Here is a 19525-nt window from a genome sequence, read left to right on the forward strand (position 1 = left end):
GACAGGGGAGAGAAGTAGCAGATGTGTATTGACCAGTAAATTGTTCACGATGGGTATTTATTGTGCGAGCCTGCTGCTGTATGTTGGGTACCTCTGACAGGCTGTTGACTCAGAAAGCACATAGCCAAAGTGTTCAAGTGGAATACAGGCATGTTCCATTTCTTTTCTGGTAAAACTATGAACATAACACCTAATTTAAGACTAATTCATAACTAAATTAGGCTTAAATTCATTTTTCCCTGCTCGTGGAAAAGCTTTGAAAATGTGATCTTTTAATGAAAGTGCATTGGAATGTGTTACATGTGGGATATAGGAACCTTCAAGACTTTGCCTCTTGCTGGTTTAAATCAGGAGGAGCAACAGACTGCATTTAATCGGTCGAATACACTCAAAGCTGCTTTCTTTTCCCTGTGAACTTTCTACAATCATACTGCTTCCTAGTAGATGCCGTTTCTGCAGCAAAGCCAGGCAGAACATTCGTGTGCTTTATGTTTTCCGTGTCACCAGGCACGTGCTTTTAAGTTTAAGTATTTGTTGATCTTGGCGTACTGTAGCATTTTACTAAGCACATTTTGATGACGCTCATTCATGGAATATATCTCAAAGTATTGTGAGTGGAAAGCTCTGTCATTGTAGAAGTATGAAGGCAGCGGTTAAATATGTATACGTTCGTTTCTAGTGAAAGCTGATGGTATGTTGGTAACGCGCTGTAGTTGATATTTGTAGAAGTCTGTCTTACAAATTGTCTTCCTCAGAGAACAATACGTGGAATATTTGTGGTAACACGAGTATACAACAAAGGGTATACGAGAAGAAAATCTGAAAGGGAGGAAATAGTTTGCTGTAGTTTGAGGTCAGGGAAAAGTTAGGTGAGCGAACTGTGTTTACTTCAGGCAGGAAATCTGTGACAGCACTATTCTTGGAAAGAACAGGCGGAGGAATAAGGAGCAGAGCGAAGCCTCCAAGAGTTCAGTTTATAAGCAGAACAAAGGTTGGAAGTGTGAAAGCGGACTGAAATGGCTTCAATTCTATTCATGGATTTTCTTTAGAGTTTTTGGATTTGGAGGCATTTTCAGTGCTACGAATCACGATCCTTTGTTGGAAGCAATATGCGAAGTCTTCCTTATCAATATTTCTTACTAAAAATAAATGCAGAATTTCTTCCTTCCTATGTTGCATGACTTATATCGGGAAAATTAAAAACAATCTTTTTCATATTTATATTTTTAAATTGAAAAGCTACACGTTTGTTAACGCTAATGTTATATAATTTTATATACGTATATTCAAACACATCCTTCTCTATATATAAGGCCTCTAGTTTGCTGAATCTCATTTATAAATCTCCAACACCCTCTTCTTGTCCAAATTCTTAGATTTGAGGAAAAATCCACAGCATTTGTCAGTTGTACAGGAAGCCTTACCTTTAACTTCTTGTTTTTCTGATCCAGCTCTGCTTACTTATAATCACAGCCTTGTTCACTTGTTTTAACTTAATGAGTTTGTCACTCTGATGTTCTGCTGATAGTGGTGTTGGTCACTTGTTACTCCTTGTATACAGGATGTCAAACTAGATCAACTAATGCTGCTTTATGGTTATAAAATAAGTTGAACTGTCCTTTTTCTTTAGATGATTTCCTGAAGTTAGTGAAGCAAGTATGCCTTTAAGGATTTGAAGTTTTGATATCAGAATGACTCACAGTGTATCTTTTATTTTCTTTCTGTTAGAACTCATGGAAGATAGGCAGTACTACTTGCTCTCCTGCAGGTTTAAGAAGTACCTTTTGTAGAAAATGCTTTCTTCCCAGGCTGTCAGTTCAGCTGCCACTTGATTTTTCTGTGTAATGTTTATAGATTTCCATGTGAAAAAATTCCAACTAAGTAGTGTAGATTAGAATTCTGTCTTTTATTAATATTATTAATAAAGGTATTTGTATATCTAGTCATAGCCTGCCTATCTGTATGTGGCCCATCTAGCTTTCCATAATTGCTTTTTCTTTTGTAAATTTTCTGGGCAACCTGAGATTAAATCGACGATCAGATAATTCCAGAGCCTGGGATTTAATGTACCTCTGACCATAAATCCCTCAGCTCAGTGAAATAAGTTGGATCAAAATATGCCACAATAGTGTGGATATTTGAAGTGCCGGAACAATGGGGCATAGGTAATAGAAAATTTACATTTACCACTTTTCACGTAAAACAGCAAAGAGAGAAAGCCTTACAATAGCTGAGGTCAATACTAGACCTATCAGTGGAAGCTGGGATCTGCACCTCCAGCCTTATGCTGTCATGTATGGCTGGGCTTTTCCTACTGAAAGCTCTTGACGCTCAGGCAGAAGCTCAGTGCCATCGTATTTAACCTGGCACTGATTTTACATTGCATGCTCTTCAGATATGATCCCTTCTGTGGAAAGGACATTGTGATACTGTGATAGTAATTTGAATGTCAGCTCAGGCTACAAATACTTGTTTTGACTGTTGGCTGGTGACAAGAAGTTCAGCCTGGTATGTACCTGGCTTTTGACTTGTGATATCTATGAAAGCTGGTGGAGTTTAGATGGGAAGATAAATCCGGAGTCAGGATAATCAGCTTTGAGTTTGTTCCTCTCAAACACAGTGACAAGGGTCTGTTTGAAAACTAATTATCTGTGCATCCTCAGAGTAGGGAAAACCTCTGTTAACTTGGCTCTTGGTGGTTGGGCCTCTTTTCTATGTGTCATGCTGTATTTAACAGCTGTTTTTCCCTATTATAGCTGCTGTGTACTTGAAAGGGGCATATAAGGAATTCAGCGATTAAAAACCACTAGTGTGTAAATTTCTGACTGAATATGACAAGTAAATCATAGGGGGAAAAAAGGATGAACAAAAACTGTTCAACATTAGCAAGAATTGTTTACAAGGCAATGCCTTGTAATTGCTGTCACGGTTCAGGCTGATTCCAAAATCAGTTTACTGCTTTGTTTTGATGTAACCCTTCACGTCTCCCCGTTGAAGGTGCTGAAGGTGATCATTAAGTTGGTGTTATTTTGAACACGTTGCTCCTGAGTACAGCGATGTCATTTTGCGTTTGTGTCAGTTCTCCTCACAGCTCATCGGAGTCAGCGTTATTCTGTCAGGAAGGTGACGTGTGGGGAGGGGAGGGGAGGGGGCCATCAAGCTATTAAGCTGTGGAATAAGCAAAAGCAAAACTAGATAGGGTTGCTGTACTTGTGTGCTTAACAGGGACTCTGTACACATCTTCCTTTGGTAACACAGTGGCATTACAGTGCCAGTGCTGTGTGGGGCAGAGTGAGGCCTGAGTGCTGCGAAGGCCTGAATGCTGCGGAGGCCAGGAGGCCAGGGCAGGCCTCGTGCTCTGCCTCCATGACAGGAAGGGGAAAAGCCCTGCTTGAGCTAAAGGTGTGCTGTCATCTGAGGCTGTCAATACCACCAGCCAGTGATCCTGCAAGCAGAGCACGGCTCTGAGCCTGCCCAAAGAGGGGCACATTTGAAGCTCCTCATGCTTCCCAGCCCTTTGTGCTTCCTTCAGGAGAGGAATATCCCCCACCTGCCCCTCAGGAGGATTCACAGGTTGTTGTTTCCTTCCTTGAAACACAAACCTATGGAGGAGGGGTTGGGACACCCCAGGAGAAGTCGGATTCAGGCTTATGATTGGCCTCTTGAGGCTGTATCCTTTTTGAGCAGGAGGAGTACTTACTTGGGCTCTTTTCTGCTTCCAACTTGCTTAGTTATTGTAAGGAAGGAGTGGAGGGCTTTTTACCTCTAAAGTGACGGTGAGAAGGGCAAATTGTTCTACAATTGCTGCCGTTTAAGCCTCTTTGCTTGGCTCCCTTTTGGTGTGAAGAGAAGGGAGCTCTGAGGGGCTGCTGTCTCCTTGCTGCAGCTCACTGTCCCTTCCCCATCAGGGCTGGTGAGAGCTATTTGTGGAGCTGTGCTTTGAAACAGGATAAGGAAGTGATCTGATGGAGCTCTGCAAAAATAGATGGTTCTAAAATGGTAACTAATTCATTTTAAAATGCTGTCCCACCAGCAGTGTGTTGTGGGAGTGAGATGCTGTGAAGATAGAAATGAGCACCTGGGATGGGAGCTTGTCAAGATGCTGCTGGTGTTCTGGTGTAATTTCATGGGAAGAGATGGATTGAATTCTTGCTAAGTTCTTGCTCTTTTCTTCAGGGTTAGGTGTTAATACTGGCCTAACTATAGACAGATCTTTCTCTTCTAAAGGAAATAAAAGAGAGCAAGGGGTGATCTTATTTAATTTGATTCTTCTTTTCTGTTCTGACTTCAATTCCTGTTGGGTATGATCTCGTTTACTCCAGCCTGCAGTGGTAGAAAAGAGTGATAATGTAGACTTACAAGGGTTAGATGTGCTCCAAGTTGGTGCTCTTCGATTTGGAATTGAGCAGGAAATTAGTTGCTAGAGATGCCATCTGAGGTAACAAGAATCAGTATGGTTCTTCCTTACCGGGTCACTATTAAGACAAACAAGCAATAAGCTATTACACTAAACTGACATGGAGGTTGTCTCAATGTGTGTCCAAAAACCGGTTGTATAAATAGTTTTAATGCACGTTCTGGGATACTTTTCCAATGACTACGTGAGCTTTGTGAGGTCGGTGCTTCCAGTGGCAGTCCATTTAATTGCCCTTCAACTTTAAGTTTCTATCACATACAAACCAGACCTAAATTGCATTATACTAAAAGAAAATAGATTTGAAGGTAAGGCTAATGCGTGTTTTGTGTACCAAAACAATTGCAGGGAGGGTCTTTGAAGGATCTGTGGTTAAAAATCATGAACAACAAAATAAGAAGCTATGACATTTCTCTAATCAGTACTGAGTAAAGGCAGTGGGCAGATTTCAAGAAGATGACAACAGTGCTTTATATTTTCAGAATTATAATGGTTGTTTTTTTTTTTTTTTTTTTTTTTAATATCAAAGAAGCAATCTTTTAACTTTAATTTATGTGTAATAATGCTTGCCTCGATTTGTTTTGCTAAAAATGATGGGAAACTAAAAGCCAAACTGTAACAGAAAAAATAATATCAGAGTTTATTTCTTTATAGATATATTCCTGTGAAGTCAGCTCCAAGTCAGCTGACTTTGTGTTAGGTTATTAACATTATGTGTTAAAAAATAAACGAGGCTCTGATGCAGTATCCCCATCTGTCAATGAAATGATTTCTGTTTGCTGAAAGGTCCAAGTGAAGCGCCTGCTCTTCCATCTTGGCACATCCAGCCTGTCACCACAGATGGTGTTCGTGTAGGAGCTACCAAGGATGTGGCTTTGTGACCACTGATCCTGGATCAGATTTACTGTCAGATTATGTACTGTAACTTTGATCAGGCAGGCAAACTATCACGTTTCTCAACTTAATAAGAGTACACAATATATCATTTGTGCTGACTTAATGCCTACTGTGGGAGGAAAGACGGTAACTATTTGGCATGAAGCCTTCCAGTAAAAATCAACCTGTCAAATCTAAACTGTATTTACTGTCTTGTCAAACAGTGACCCCGTAGCAGGTAGTGGAACAATGACTTAACTCAGTAGATGGTGCTCTGTTTTATTTACAGAATTGCTACTTAAGAAATAATTCACTGAGCACGTACCATTAGATTGCTTCTTTATTTCTCTTAAAATCAAATATCTTTTCTTTTTTAAACAATAAATTTGCTTGCGCTGGGAAGGAAGTCGCAATAAGTGACTCGAGCATTATTCTGATTCATAAAATATGGCTGAGTAATGACAGCAACAGTCATTGCGGGCATTTTAATGCCAAATTCATTTGTACACATGAGAGCTGTTTTTCATTTCATTGGATTGCCTGGCACAAGGAATTCAAAGAAGTTTTGATTTTCTTGCTTTATGAGTAGGAAAAGGAAGTATGTTTTAAGTGCACTGAAAGAAATCCTTATGAAGAATAAGGCCCATTATGAAGAACTTCGGTTGAGTAGAATCAAAATGTTTTATCAAACTTCCCTTTCTTAGTCTATTAATTCCTATATAGCACATCATTCTTAAATTCTTGAGATTATGATAAGGTGACTATGTTGTTATGCAGTTTGCTATTTAAGCCAAAATAGTACAGCTTGCAAATTTATTGTTGCTGTGGTTTTTTTTTTTCAGGTTATTGTAAGACCATTATCATAGTATCATAGTATCGTGCGAGTTGGAAGGGACCTTAGAGATCATCGAGTCCAACTCCCAGGTTTCGAGCCCCCTGTGTAGCAAAGCGGCACTTCTACCCCCTGCGCCACAGGGGGGATTCGAACCCAGGCCCTCGAGTGCCGCAAGCAGCAGCTTATACCACTGCGCCACTGGGGGCACATTATGTGCCTCTGATGTAAGGTTCAAGAAGACTTTTAATTAAATATTTGGAGTAAGCACTTAACTGTTCTTTTTGCCCCATCTTGCTCTTCTGAATAACTTCTTGGGAAAAAATAGATTGGTTGTATTAAGTGAGAATTATAAGCAAAAATAGTTAACTCTCCTTGGCTGTTGGTGCACAAATGTGGTAATAGTTGCATCATTTTTCTCACTTGGCTGCTGGTTGGAACGATAGGGCTGATTTACATGGCAGCACCCATCCTGAAGCATTTTTCATGGAAGTGCCATATTTCACTGGGTCTAGATGACAGTCAGATTTCTGCCAGTTATTTCTTACCCTTTTAATCATAACTTTTAAGATGCGATTGATATTTTTAGGGGAAGTCCTTGTAAAAAGCAAATGAAGCATTCCTTTTGGTTTGTTGGTGCTCTGCTTCCTCTTTCTTTATGAATTACAGTTGGAAGCCATTGCTCAATTCCACCAAATGTGAAAGAGGAGAAGGTCTCTCAGGGATGATGGATAGTGCACATTGGTAGGGGAGGCACTGCAATGCATGCCCTATCTGCATGGAAAAACACAGAAATCAGCTGCTGTGTGGTCCATTTTGCAGCAGCTGGCCCTTCACACTCAATACAGATAAGTCCATGGTGCCTGCAGGGTTTGTGATCTTCTGCTTGGTCAAGGTGTTTGGTCAGATAAGGAGTTATCATAGTGGAGGGAGATGAACGCATCTGCAGGAAAGCAGCTTGTTACTGTACTGCTCACAGAAGTTTTTGTGTTAAACTTTTTAATGAGGAAACTTAGAAATACTGTGTGGTTTGTCAGGCAGGCAAAGTGCAATGCTAAGATAAAAGGTAATAAGCCTAATAAATGTTCAACATGAATCATTACATCGCAAATGTGATCTATTAGCAAGGCAGAAGAAAAGAAAGAAGTGCAACATATTGATGACTTCCATGCTCAGTGGGAATAATCAAGTTGTCAGTCTGAAGTAGCACTGTCTGCAGTGCTGTAGGCTGTCTGCAAGGTAACACAGCCTCAGAGAACCTACAGGAAGGAGAGCGTCATGGTTGGGTTTTGCCCTGAGCCTATAATATTCGGTCATCGTTTAACTATATTCAAGTGAGAGGGGATATTTATATTCAGATATGGAGAACTGTGCAGATTTGAAAACAGTATAACCTTCATTCAAACAATAAATCCTTACATAAAGCAGTCTATTCTGTTAGTTCTTTCTGAGTGGTAGTCATGTTATCTTTTCAATATTGAGTTAATTTGAATAAGGTATCTTAGATACCTCTACTTAACATTATGTTGGTGTTTTTTCCCCTTGTTTTACAATGTGATGTTTATGCAACCCAAAACTCAATTAGCATTTCTTATGTACCTCTCTCACCTTTTTAATTATGGAGGACTGGGCTCTGGAGCTGTGCTGAGGAGCTCTGGTCATCAGCCAGGATGTTATGATGCTGGGTGCTGCTCAGGTCCAAGAGGGTTTTAAAAGCAGGCAAGTGAGTTCTGCTTGATGCAGAGGTCCGGGATCTCCCTAGAGAGCCTGAAATGCAGAAGGAGGGGCAAAATGATCAAAATAAAAGGCTGACTCTCTGCAGCACTGTGTTGAAGTAATACATGCAGCGAATTACACTTTTCAGCTTAGCTGCAATTAAAATGAGGGCGGATATTAGCTTGGATATGTTTTGGCCATCTAGATAGGTGAAACACATTCCTGATCATATAGAGTAACATTTGACAGCTCCTGTGCATTGTCTTGTCAAGTCTATGAGAAAAGGAAATGAAAGAATACTATTTAGGTTTACAGTGAGCTTGTGCTATCATGCACGCTCCGAAAGTAAGCATTGGGAATAGCTGTGCAGGTCAGGGTAAGATCTCTGTTTCAGCCACAATGCGTTTTAGCTGAAGGCTGCGTCCAAGAAACAGCTAAAATTGGAACTGAAGACAGTTCTCAGGTGGGGAGGACAAATCTGTGAGTCATCAGCACGGAGATAGATGGTGGTTGAGTTTGTGTTGGCAGATACTGGAGCTCTGAGTATAAAGGGAGAAAAAGGTCAGGCAGAGCAATGTACAGAGCTCCTGTAGGAGCTTAGAAGAAAACATTACCTGAAGTGTGATGAAGGCTAGGAGAAAAGTGGAGGAAAATAAGCATTTTGTTATACTTTCATTTGTAGGATTCTGTACTTTTGGATTTGACTTCTACTGAGTATAAAAAACTAAATTTAAGGCTAAAATAATCTTATCTACTTTTGTAGGTTTTTGTGCCCACCCTATTCTTTAAAAACAAAATAAAGGAGCTTCATCCTTTATTCATGTGTGTCCCCGGTGGCGCACAGTGGTAGAAGTGCCGCTTGCAACACTGGAGTCCCGGGTTCGAATCCCCCCTGTGGCACAAGTGGTAGAACTGCTGCTCTGCTACACAGAAGGCTCGAATCCCAGGAGTTGGACTCGATGATCTCTAAGGTCCCTTTTCCAACTCGCACGATAATGTGATACTATGATCCTTTAAAAAGTAAGCTAAGCACCAAAGTATGACACGGTCTGTATTGTGTAGTGCAATAAATGTAATCAAAGTCAGTGTCATTTTGATGTGATGTTGTGGTGTTGGAATTTTACCAGGGCGTTAAGGGTAATTTGTGGTGTCGAAGATGTTATGTTACACATGACAAGCACAAGCATTTTCTATTTTAAAAAAATCTGGGCAGTTTATTTTTTATGCTCCAGTTTCTGTATTTTCTCTGAAGCTAAAGCAAAAACAGTTTAGTTTCACAGCTTGCCTGCACAAGCTGCAATAGGTTTTGTGTTTCTCTGAAATTCATACAGAAGGGACTCCAAGTTCCTCTAGGAAAGCATAAATAAGCATCCCTTTTACGTGTCTAAAATCTAAAGGATATCCAATAGAATGGGGAGTTTGCTCTAGGGAAGTATGTTCTTCGGGCCCATCTGCTGAATTTTAGCCCGAGTGTCTTTGTCTCCTGAGCAGGAGGGACGCAGGGTTTAGTAGGAGCATTTCATCTGACCTGTTACTGAAGGTTGTCTCCTCTACGTAGACACATGGGGCTGCATGGGGATGTGAGATGTTTGGCAACACAGACCAGAATCTCCTCCTGTCTCGTTCCTGTGTTGCTGGTGGTGATCTGGGATTGTCACTGGAGACCAGGTGGGCTGTGGCAGCACCTGGGGTGAGTGAAGCCCTTCCGGAGCTTGTTAGTGAATTTCCTCAGCGCACACAGAGGTGGTTTGGCCAAATGTGGCAACATCAGCTTTGCCAGGGCACCAGCTTCAAGAAACATTGCTTCATTTTGTAAAAGTAGGTGTCAGACTGCTGCACTTACAGAAAGCTGAACACTGTGGTGTAGGAGGTGAGGGCAAATGGGAGAGGTGGAGGTGGAAGGTACATGTGTGTGTGCTGGAGAGATTTTGCTATATGAGGACATGGGAAAAGAGAATAAAGAACATAAATACTGAAAAGCTCCAGAGAGATTGTGCTTAGTAAAACATTCTTGTTTTGCTTTGTTTTCTGTTTTCTAGTTCAAGCAGTATGCTTTTGACAGCAGTAGTGAAGAACTGGAAGACTGGTTAATTACTGTACTAAAATGGAGTATTTACCAGTAGAGGTAAGATATTTTTTGGATGTTTCATGGTTCTATTTCTTAGGTTTGTTTTGCAATTCCCAGTCCAAGAATCTGATTAATGGCATTGTTTGACAAGCGTTTCACTCAGAACAAAGCTGTTTTAGGAGGTTTCTGCACACCTCCATCTGTCTTCTCATTGTGCTCGTAGGTGCTCTGATGTAGTTGCTATGAAGTATCACTAAAATGATTAAAAAAAAAAACAAACAAACAAACCAAAAAAAGAATCTTTTTCTTTTTGGTGGACTTTTACAATCTGATGATATTTCTTTGATCTGTTTTCTGTTGTTTCTATTGATGAGTTTGAATAGTTGAAGAAGTGATGAGCTAGTGAGCTGCATGAACTGGCAAGAATATGTAGGAACTTTTCTCCTTAAGAAAAGATTTGTATAATTAAACCCTCAGGACTGTGAAGTTTTAGTCCTCAGCATTGGATCAAGTGACTACTGGAGATTTTCAGTCTCAATGCTTTAATACTATTGGGTTTTACTGTGTTGTTTTGATTGTTCGTAAGTTCTAAGTAGCCACCAAGAATTGTGAAACCCGTGAATTGTTCTAACCCTGTGTGTTAGGATGTTCCTATTTGTTCTCACTTCCTCTGATACTGTTTATATGCTGCATAAACCTCGATCGCTCATAATGTGGTTGTTTTTGATGAAGGATTCTTGTTTCTTGCAAGCAGACAGGACAGCATTCAGTTCAATACCTCAGTTTGTGAATGCTAATTATATGCTTTAAAATACAACTATCAACTCATAAAGGTATTGAAGTGAGTTGTGGACATTTAACATTATTGACATTGATGCAAAGTTAGCTGTAAATTTAAATAGAATTTACAAAGAAATAGCTTTATGCAAGTTTTAAATTCTTAAGTTGGATATTTTGTGATTAGCAAACAAAAGCTAAAGACAGCTTCTCCAAGTTTGAGTTTCCCCCTTAAAATGTTTGTAAAGGAAAATGTTATGCAGCAGTTACAGTTCAAAGAACTGTTTTCCTTTGCATTGTTATGAAAGACTGACAGAAAGTCATGATGGCGTTTCTGTCAAGCCAGGATAGTGAATGCTCCCCTTCACCCTGATTAAAGAGCTCATGGAACAAGCTGATGCTCAGCAAAGAAAAAAACCATCCTCAAAAGTCACTTGATAGACTGCAGTCCCAGATGCTTGCAGTGACATGCAGTATTGCTTTCTGGTACACATTTTTGTGTACTGTGGCTGAGTAGTTCGTATTGGTTTAGTAGTTGTTACTGGAATGAGGCAAGGATTCCACTTTCCCAAATACAGTTGGTAGTTGGGCAAGTACTTTGTTATTGCTTTGAAACATGCGGTGCTGTGTGGTGGCTTGGCCTTGCGTTCAGTCTGCAATGGCACCTGCCCAAACAGTCTTTAGTGAGCTGGTTGGGGATGCTGAGTTGGCTCAACAGAGCAGGGAGAGAGTGGCCCCAGCCAAAGCCATGTTAGACAGATCAGAAATGTTACTGGTTTGCTGGCAGTTTTGGACAGTGATGAGAAAGCTAGTGAGTGCTTTTTGTTGTTGAGTAACTCATTCATATAGTGGACCTTTGAATTTGTCTAACTGGGTTTGTTCTGGGCTGTTCAGTATTTCCTGAAGCATTTGGGAGAGACTGCTTGGCTGGCAACTCCTGCAGAAGCAGTTTTCCCTCCTCTTGGAGGGAGCCAAGGTGTTCAGGGATTAAGGATGGTGCCATTAGTGCTGGGGAATCTGAGGCATGTGATGATGTGATGTCTTCATCCCATGGAAATGTAGGCCGTTTTGTCAAAATGCAGGGTGGCTCAGACGACTCTGTGGCTTACTTTGTTCTCTTGAGCCATTTCTCTCTTTTCTTTTTTGTTTTGGAGGATTTTTAGGTGAGGTCCTTTCTGAGGTGTCATACACTTTCATCACGTGTTACATACACTGCCTGTTGGGATTGTTGCTCAGGGTCACAGCAGTTCCAGGATCAGCTCAGTGACAGCTCAGGTTCCATTTGCAGAGACTGTAGTAGGTGAAGCACACATGGTAATGCAGTATGGCAACCCCAGAGAATTAGTGAGCCTGAGACAAAGCACAGCTTCCTGATTCTGAAGGCCCTTGAGGACATCTTGATCCTGTAGCCAAAGCAGTGGAAGAAGAAATTGCTGCAAAGTAGTCTGGGTTATCAATTATGATCCTTGTACTGCAGACAAACTTTAGGCATCATTCAGCAAATCTATCAAAATCCCTTGATCTAAATATGCATTACAACACAGGATTTTTAAACAAGATGTGTTAATTGTGTCATGTAGTTTGTGGGTGCCTAACCTTTCAGCTTGCCTGGTCCACATCATGTGAACAGGAATTGTCTTGGGCCACATATACACAAAGTATGCTCCAAAAGTAATACCTGTGCTCACTGTGCTCACATCCACTATTTGGTCTCCATCAGCGTTCAGCAAGCATTAATTAATGTCAGTGGATGCCAGTTTCACATGGAGGAATTCAGTGACACACCTTCCTTCATACGCACTTCCATGTCAGGCGCCATGTTGTCAGACTGTCCCTCTGCTGCCATCTGTCACACAGCAGCAACATGGAACAGGATAAAGGCAGGAAGGTTCAGCCTCTACTGTCGTTTCACTAACATCCACCTCTGGCTTTGTGGACCAGCATCGTAAGATAAAAGGCATTACTTTCAAAGCAGCTCCCATAAGATATATAATAAGGTTCATGCATACATAATAAGGTTCATGCATGTAAGTAACAAAGTTTATTTTAATCTTTAATACTTTTTATTAAATCAAAAGAGAGCAACAATAACACAGAGCTGGTGGGAAATGTGACATTGTTTTTGTGAAACTAACACATCAGGCTGGTTCGATGGCTCTGGTTGTAATGCTTAGTGAGCTCTTGAGATTTTGGGGATGAAATTTTACTCCTGCTTTACTTCATCCTCAGCAGCTGATCACAAATGTACGTACTATCAAAAAGTGATGACATGAATCAGGTGTGATTATGAAGGGAGAATTGTTTTTCTCTGTCAAGATGGGGCTTGTAAAAATAAAGGGACATGGTCAGATTTTTGAGTGAAATGTCTGATTGCAGCTCTATGCACTCCATTTGAAAATTCCGAGGTAACGTGTTTATGTTGACTGAAAACGGAGTTGCAGATGTACCCAGGGCAGGGGGCACAGGGCAGGGGCCCAGCCACATTGCAAGCTGTGTTGGGCTACATGCAGCCTGCTGGCATGGCATCTCTGACCTACATGCTGTAGTTCTGATCTGGCATGCAGGGTTCTTGATAGGAGTTCTTCCTACTGTTACAACTCAGCTTCTGGAGCAAATTCCTCTTTCTTTATTCCCTGCTACATCAGTAGTACTAAGTTACTGTTTCTTTGTAGTAAAGTGTATGCAGAGTCCTTGAACAGGTTGTTAAACCAAGGTTACAGTTTTCTTGTTTATTGTTAAAAATCTAAAGCTGTGCTACTATGCTTGAAACTTTCCCAGCTCCTCTAGAGAAAGTAAATCTTATTGTGTGTCAGGGGCCAAGGTAGTTTGGTTGGTAGGTAGCCCCCCAAGGTAACTTGCTTTCAAGTGACTGTTCTGCTTTGGCTGACTTTTCTTTGCCAGCTACTCTGTTTTCAGTCTCAGTAGTACCACCTGCTGCTTCACAGACTCCCACCTGCTTGTTTAAGCTTGTATAGCAGAAATAGAAAGATGCCATAACCTATTCAAGGCCTATTCAAGCTCAGGTATTAAGTTTACTGCTTCTGTGCTTGAGCCAGAAGGAGAACTAATGTGCATGATGGATTGCCCATTTTGGTTTTTGTTTGTTTATTTCTCAAACCTGGCAGTGCTTGCAGGAACTAGGAAGATTGGGGACAGATGTTTGCAGAAAAGGTAGTCTGTTTTATTAATCCTCTTGATACTGTTGAAGGAAAAGCAGCAGAACTCATCAAAGTCTGTAGGATTTTAATTTAAGTATCAGCAGACAGTTGTAAATTAGCAATATGGTGCCAGTCTGTGGCTACAAAAAGGACAATGAGAATGCTTTACTACTAAGAAAGACTGAGAATGGGTGTGTTGCCCACCTTAACTCCTGCCTTTCCCCTCCAGTCTTCCCCTTAAAAGTCCCACGGCTCCTCTCAGGCCTTACAGCTTCTATTTGATCACACTAATTCAGCTATCCCTGTCCTCATGTCAGACTTGAGGTAGTGCTACTTGCCTGGTTGTTCTGCTTTGGTAAGGGCTGGAAGGAGGTTGTGCTCTTTGTCTCCTTTGTAGCAGTATTTTTTCTTCTCTCCAGCCAATTACCAGAGCAGAGCTGCAGTACGTAACTGTCAATAAGTTCCAACGCTATGTTATGCTAATCATATTGTCATACTTCTTTGATAATATTTGATTCTGCCACAGAAAAGATACAGATTACTTTGGGCAGGATTTGGCACATTCAGTGTTCATGTTTACCTCAGGAAATGTTTATTTAAGAAAACTAAAAAACTGTGTATAATAACATTTTGTTTTTATAAAGTCCAGCAAGATATTGTCCCATGCATATGTTTTTAAGAAATTGTTTTCTGTTTGTTTTCAGTGACTAAGGTGCTGACAAGTTTTGACATCTTCACCCTCATAAACATGAGTGAAGTTCAGGCTATGGTAGAATTCTCCGTGGAGCTCCACAAATTCTTCAATGTGGATTTGTTTCAAAGAGGGTAGGTAGTGCGTTCTTTCGCACTTCACTGTGGTGTGTGGCTGATGCTGGAAAGTCCATAATGTGTAGCATCATATAGAGTTGCTTCACATGTGCCTTATAGTGATTTGAAAGTTATTTATTTTTTATTGGGAAGGTATATACTTGCCAGGAATTGAAACGTTTGAGTAGTTTGACTGAAAACTTAAGCTGTAAAAAGTACTTATTGTCTGATTGGACAAGAAGAAAGTTCTGTTTTTCTTTTAGAGAGTGGATGATATCCTTACCCAGGCTTTTACCCTTTCATATCTTAATTGCTGTAATCCCTTTTGCTTGAAATATGATAGGCTTTTCTCTTGAACCTTTTAAAATCTTTTTTAAATGTTGCTGCTCTTATTAGTTATTAGTTTATCAATTTGGCATTAGAGAACTTCACCAGCTTCTGCCTCCACAGAACTGGGAAGGATATCTGGAGGAAGAGTCAAGGGATGCCTTTATAAAGACAGCTTACCCTTCTCTAAATTTGGGCTGAAGTTGGTACTGACAAGTGATAAGCTGTTATGTTCACTATCATTTGCAATCATACTATATGCAGCAAACTGACTGCATCCATCTTCTGGGGGGAAATTGTAATTTCAGTCCTCATTGGAGGAGGAGGAAGATTAAGGAAGGCTTAAGAGGTCTGAGAAAATACTGAGAATATTCTAATTACTTTGACAAAAAAAAAGTACAGTTGCTTGAGCTGTATCCTTTTTTCCCTGAAATTAGCAGAGAAGGAGAGGCTAGAACATGGCAACATGTTAATTTTAATAAAGAGCCTGAAGGAAAGGAAATCTTTAGGTTATCTTCACCCTCTGATCCAAATGATCCCTCAGCAAGGTAGTTAGGAAGCAAAGCACTGCATTTTAATTATGGTGCTCAACTTGGCACGTTTCTTTTAAGCTTGCTCTTAATAATGCAGTACATTGACAGAGCAAGTTGAGAGAAGTAGAATGCTGACATGAGAAAAATTACAAGTAGACACCGAGTCTCTGGTTTCAACCTTCAACTCTGGGCATGTTTTCTTAGAAAGCAATGTTAGGAAGGAGGAGCTGCACTGCCAGAATAAGTCCCGTGTCTGTGGACCTATTTTGGTGGCTTACTTTTCCTAAAAGTTGCACTGCAGCTGTAAGTAGTAGAGTTACATAATGTAGTTAAAGAACAATTTAAGTTCTTATCTAATGCAGCTATCTCATTATATAATATTTTCTTATAGCTCTGCATCAATTACTTAAAAGTGAGCTTGCTCCAGGTTGCTCTTTTGGTTTATTTTAATCTGTTGCTCCATTCAGATAGGACTTCTCATAGTTTTCCTTTTTAAATTAGTGTGATGTGATCATGGGAGTTTTTGTCCGAACAATGTTTGATATGTGAGTATTGTGTGACAAAATGTATAAAAGAAATTTAATTGGCTGGGAGCTGTGAGATTGAAGATCTGAGATAACAAGGCTCTTTTGTCATCTTATTTCATAAAGGCTCCAGTTAGATTATGGTTTTGTACTGCTGTCTTTTTATAAATAAAATGGGAAACACAGAATGGCCTGGGTTGAAAAGAACCACAGTGATCACCTAGTTCCAACAGCCCTGCTATGTGCAGGATCGACAACCACCAGACCAGGCTGCCCAGAGCCACATCCAGCCTGGCCTCGAATGCCTCCAAGGATGGGGCATAGTGTGGTCTGAGTGAGGTGTGAACTGGAGAACAGTAGAATGAGTTGGGTGTAAAACTGTTTGGATGACTTGTACCCCAAGTGTTGTGATCAAGTGGTGCAAAGTCCAACCTGCAGTTAATGACTGATAGCATCCCTCACATGCTGAAACTGGATCGATACTGTGTATAGTTTGATTAACAGCCCGGGTGATGAGACACTGTGCCTTCTCAGCAAGTGTTTGAATGATAACAAACTGCAGGGAGTGGTAAGATACAGTAGAGAACGGAACTTCTCTTCGAAAGGACCTAGACAAACTGGAGATATGGGCTGACAGAAACTTCACTGTGTTAAAGGCAAACGCAGTGTCATACAGATAGGGGCAGATAACCCCATGTAACTGTACAGGCTGGGGGGCTAACTGGCTAGAGGACAGCTTTGCAGAAAAGTACACCTAGGGCCTGATGGGCAGTGAATTGAAGATGAGCCAAAATAATGCTCTTATGGGTCTCTTCCAGCTTGGAATATTCTGTGAGTCTGTGATTCCGTGTTTATATTTGTTGTCATTTAAAGTCTCCTTATTTTCTGACATTTGGGAGTGGCAGACACTCAAAAATGATGCATGTTTTAAACATGGAGAAAAAACCCTACATGCCACAAAACTCTCTTAAGGATTCTGAGACTTCATGAATGACAGATCTGGTGCCCGCTTTCTGCAGTTGTCCTGCCTGAACACTGGCTTTGCCCTAAACTAGAGAAGTGGCTTCCTGAGGAAGAAACGGGGATTATGGGCTCACTTTGGATGAACTGATCAGTCTTTTTATCCTGTTTATACACAACTGCCTGCTTACATCCTGGCTTTATTCCAATCGTGAATTCTTTTTGGGTGAAGGACTGTAATATGATATCCTTCATAGTCTGGTATATAATACAAACTGGTAAATTCCCTTAATTACTTCATTTAGTCTTCATTTGACCTTGATATGTGTTATGTTCTCCTACTTTGAAGGTTGTCGTTTTGACCTTGTCAGCCTTCTGACTCCTTTCTCATCACAGCGTCAAGCACTTTGGGAAAGCAAGGTCTCTGTCTTTCCCGTGTTATGTTGCCTGACTCCTATTAGCAGCTTAGCCTTGGTGCCAGGCTGCATTTCCCACTTCTCAGTTTTCAAACCAAGCTATTAGTTTTTCCATACTGGTTTTCCACTTAGAAAAATCTGCAAAAGAGATGCTCAGTGCATTTATACAGTTGAAAAATGAAAATTCTCATACTCTTTAGCACTATTTGTCATACAGGGTTTGTCTGAAAGAAGTCTTTTTTTTTCTGTCTTGCCGGTGTCTTCACACAAAAGCTGTTTCCTCAAATCACTTTTGAAACACTGACAGTTTCTGTGTCTGTGTCATTGCATATCCCTATTTATATTTCCACGTTGTCTCCTTTTCTGTAAGCCATTTGGCATAAGAACTCTCTCCATTTGCACAACAGGCAGCTAGTTAACTCGTTAGGCTTATTATAGGAAGGCCTATTCTGCCTATTTTTTATAATCATTAACAATTGCTTTTTCAAGTATGAATCGGAAAATGGACAAGAGAGACTTGGGCCGGAAGAACCCCAGGCACCTGTACAGGCTGGGAGGAGTGGTCCTTGAGAGCAGCTCGGCAGAGAAGGACCTGGGGGTCCTGATGGACGAGAGACTCAACGTGAGCCAGCAGTGTGCTCTGGCAGCTCGGAAACCAAATGGGATCCTGGGCTCCAGCAGGAGAGGGGTGGTCAGCAGGGACAGGGAGGTGATTGTCCCTCTCTACTCGGCTCTTGTGAGGTCCCATCTGGAGTACTGTGTCCAGGTGTGGAGCCCTCAGTACAAGAAAGACATAGAGATTTTGGAAAGGGTCCAGAGGAGGGCCACAAAGATGATCAGGGGACTGGAGCACCTCCCCTGTGAGGACAGGCTGAAGGAGTTAGGCTTGTTCAGCCTGGAGAAGAGAAGGCTGCGGGGTGACCTCATTGCAGCCTTTCAATACCTGAAGGGAGGTCCCTTCCAACCCGGGTCATTCTGTGTGTGTGTGTGTGTGTGTGTGTGTGTGTGTGTGTTGGCTTGTAGTTTAGCACAGCACAGGTGTTGCTGTGAGATCTGCTTTGAAAACAACATTAGTCTAGATTTTCTCTACCTGCGTGCATTCTTAAAACCCCAATCTTATTTTGTCTCTAAGCATTTGTTATTTTGTCTGTAATGGTGCACACAGCTAGCTAGATATGCACTTAAGACTTTTCAACAGCAAAGCCTCTAAGTCTGATTTATCTTTTTATATTGTTATTATTTAAGGTAAAAGTTTCTTTTTTGAAGGTCAACATCACAGAAATGTGAAAACACTTCTTGGAGGCTATTGGGAAATTAACCTTATGTTATTGTTCTGTGCCATAGATACATGTTTTGTCCCTGTGCGGAGAGTTACAAATGTATCTTGGCAGCATTGACATTTTATGCTTCCATCTGTCTTGTTTTGCAATGTAGCGTAAAAGAAAATACACTGAATCAGAGTATGAATTTTAATGAATCTTACTATGATTACATGGTAATTTAATGAGAAATCAGGCAACAAATGAAAGCTTATTTTGTTTTGTTTTCTCTGGATCCAGTGAGTTATCTGCGTTAGTTTTATAATTCGTTTGCATTCAGTTAGCATTTTTAGCCCTGGCTGAATCAGGAGATGGACAGTTTCTGTTCCTAAATAAAGAAGCAGTCTCTGCGAATGGTTTGTGTCATTGGCATATGATCAGATAGCAAACAGGGTACACGGCGTGTTCAGGCAGACCTGTTTGGTTTTGTTTGGAATTCATAAAGCCCAGTCAAACTTTTACTTTCAAACTGCATTCCCGTATGACACAGACTTTAGAAAATAAGTGCTCTGAGTCCTTTTCTGACATGTAGCAGCAGATCTTCTGAAGCATTGTACTGTGATCTTTGCTTAATGTAATACGATCTTTTCAAAGGGAGAAGAAAACTGTCAGATTGGTCTAGTAGCTGCAAGATGAGCACTGTTCTACAGCTTATGATTTTCCAGTAATACAAATAGCAGCAATGCAGGTTCAAGATGTAGCGGGCCAGGCTGTAAAAGCAGGGAATTTTCTGTCTAGGAAACAAGAGTGCAGGTACTTTTCTTTCTTTCTTCTTCTTTCATTTTTTTTAAGTGGATC

At 40.7% G+C, this 19525-nt stretch overlaps 1 protein-coding gene across 3 annotated transcripts in view; it reads left to right on the top strand.

Annotated features, from left to right (window-relative positions):
• The window catches only part of FAM135A (family with sequence similarity 135 member A), a 76624-nt gene that overhangs the window by 2997 nt on the left and 54102 nt on the right, over window positions 1-19525 (top strand). For 2 of the 3 annotated variants that reach the window (XM_072332182.1, XM_072332183.1), the window contains exons 2-3: window positions 9878-9963; window positions 14546-14666. In XM_072332182.1, the coding sequence (XP_072188283.1) occupies window positions 14590-14666 (77 nt within the window). In that variant the 5' untranslated portion in view covers window positions 9878-9963; window positions 14546-14589. The remainder of the gene's footprint in view (window positions 1-9877; window positions 9964-14545; window positions 14667-19525) is intronic. The other variant, XM_072332186.1, reaches the window with a different exon arrangement.

This window comes from Excalfactoria chinensis, chromosome 3 (assembly GCF_039878825.1).
Source record: "Excalfactoria chinensis isolate bCotChi1 chromosome 3, bCotChi1.hap2, whole genome shotgun sequence".
Taxonomy (NCBI): Eukaryota; Metazoa; Chordata; class Aves; order Galliformes; family Phasianidae; genus Excalfactoria; species Excalfactoria chinensis.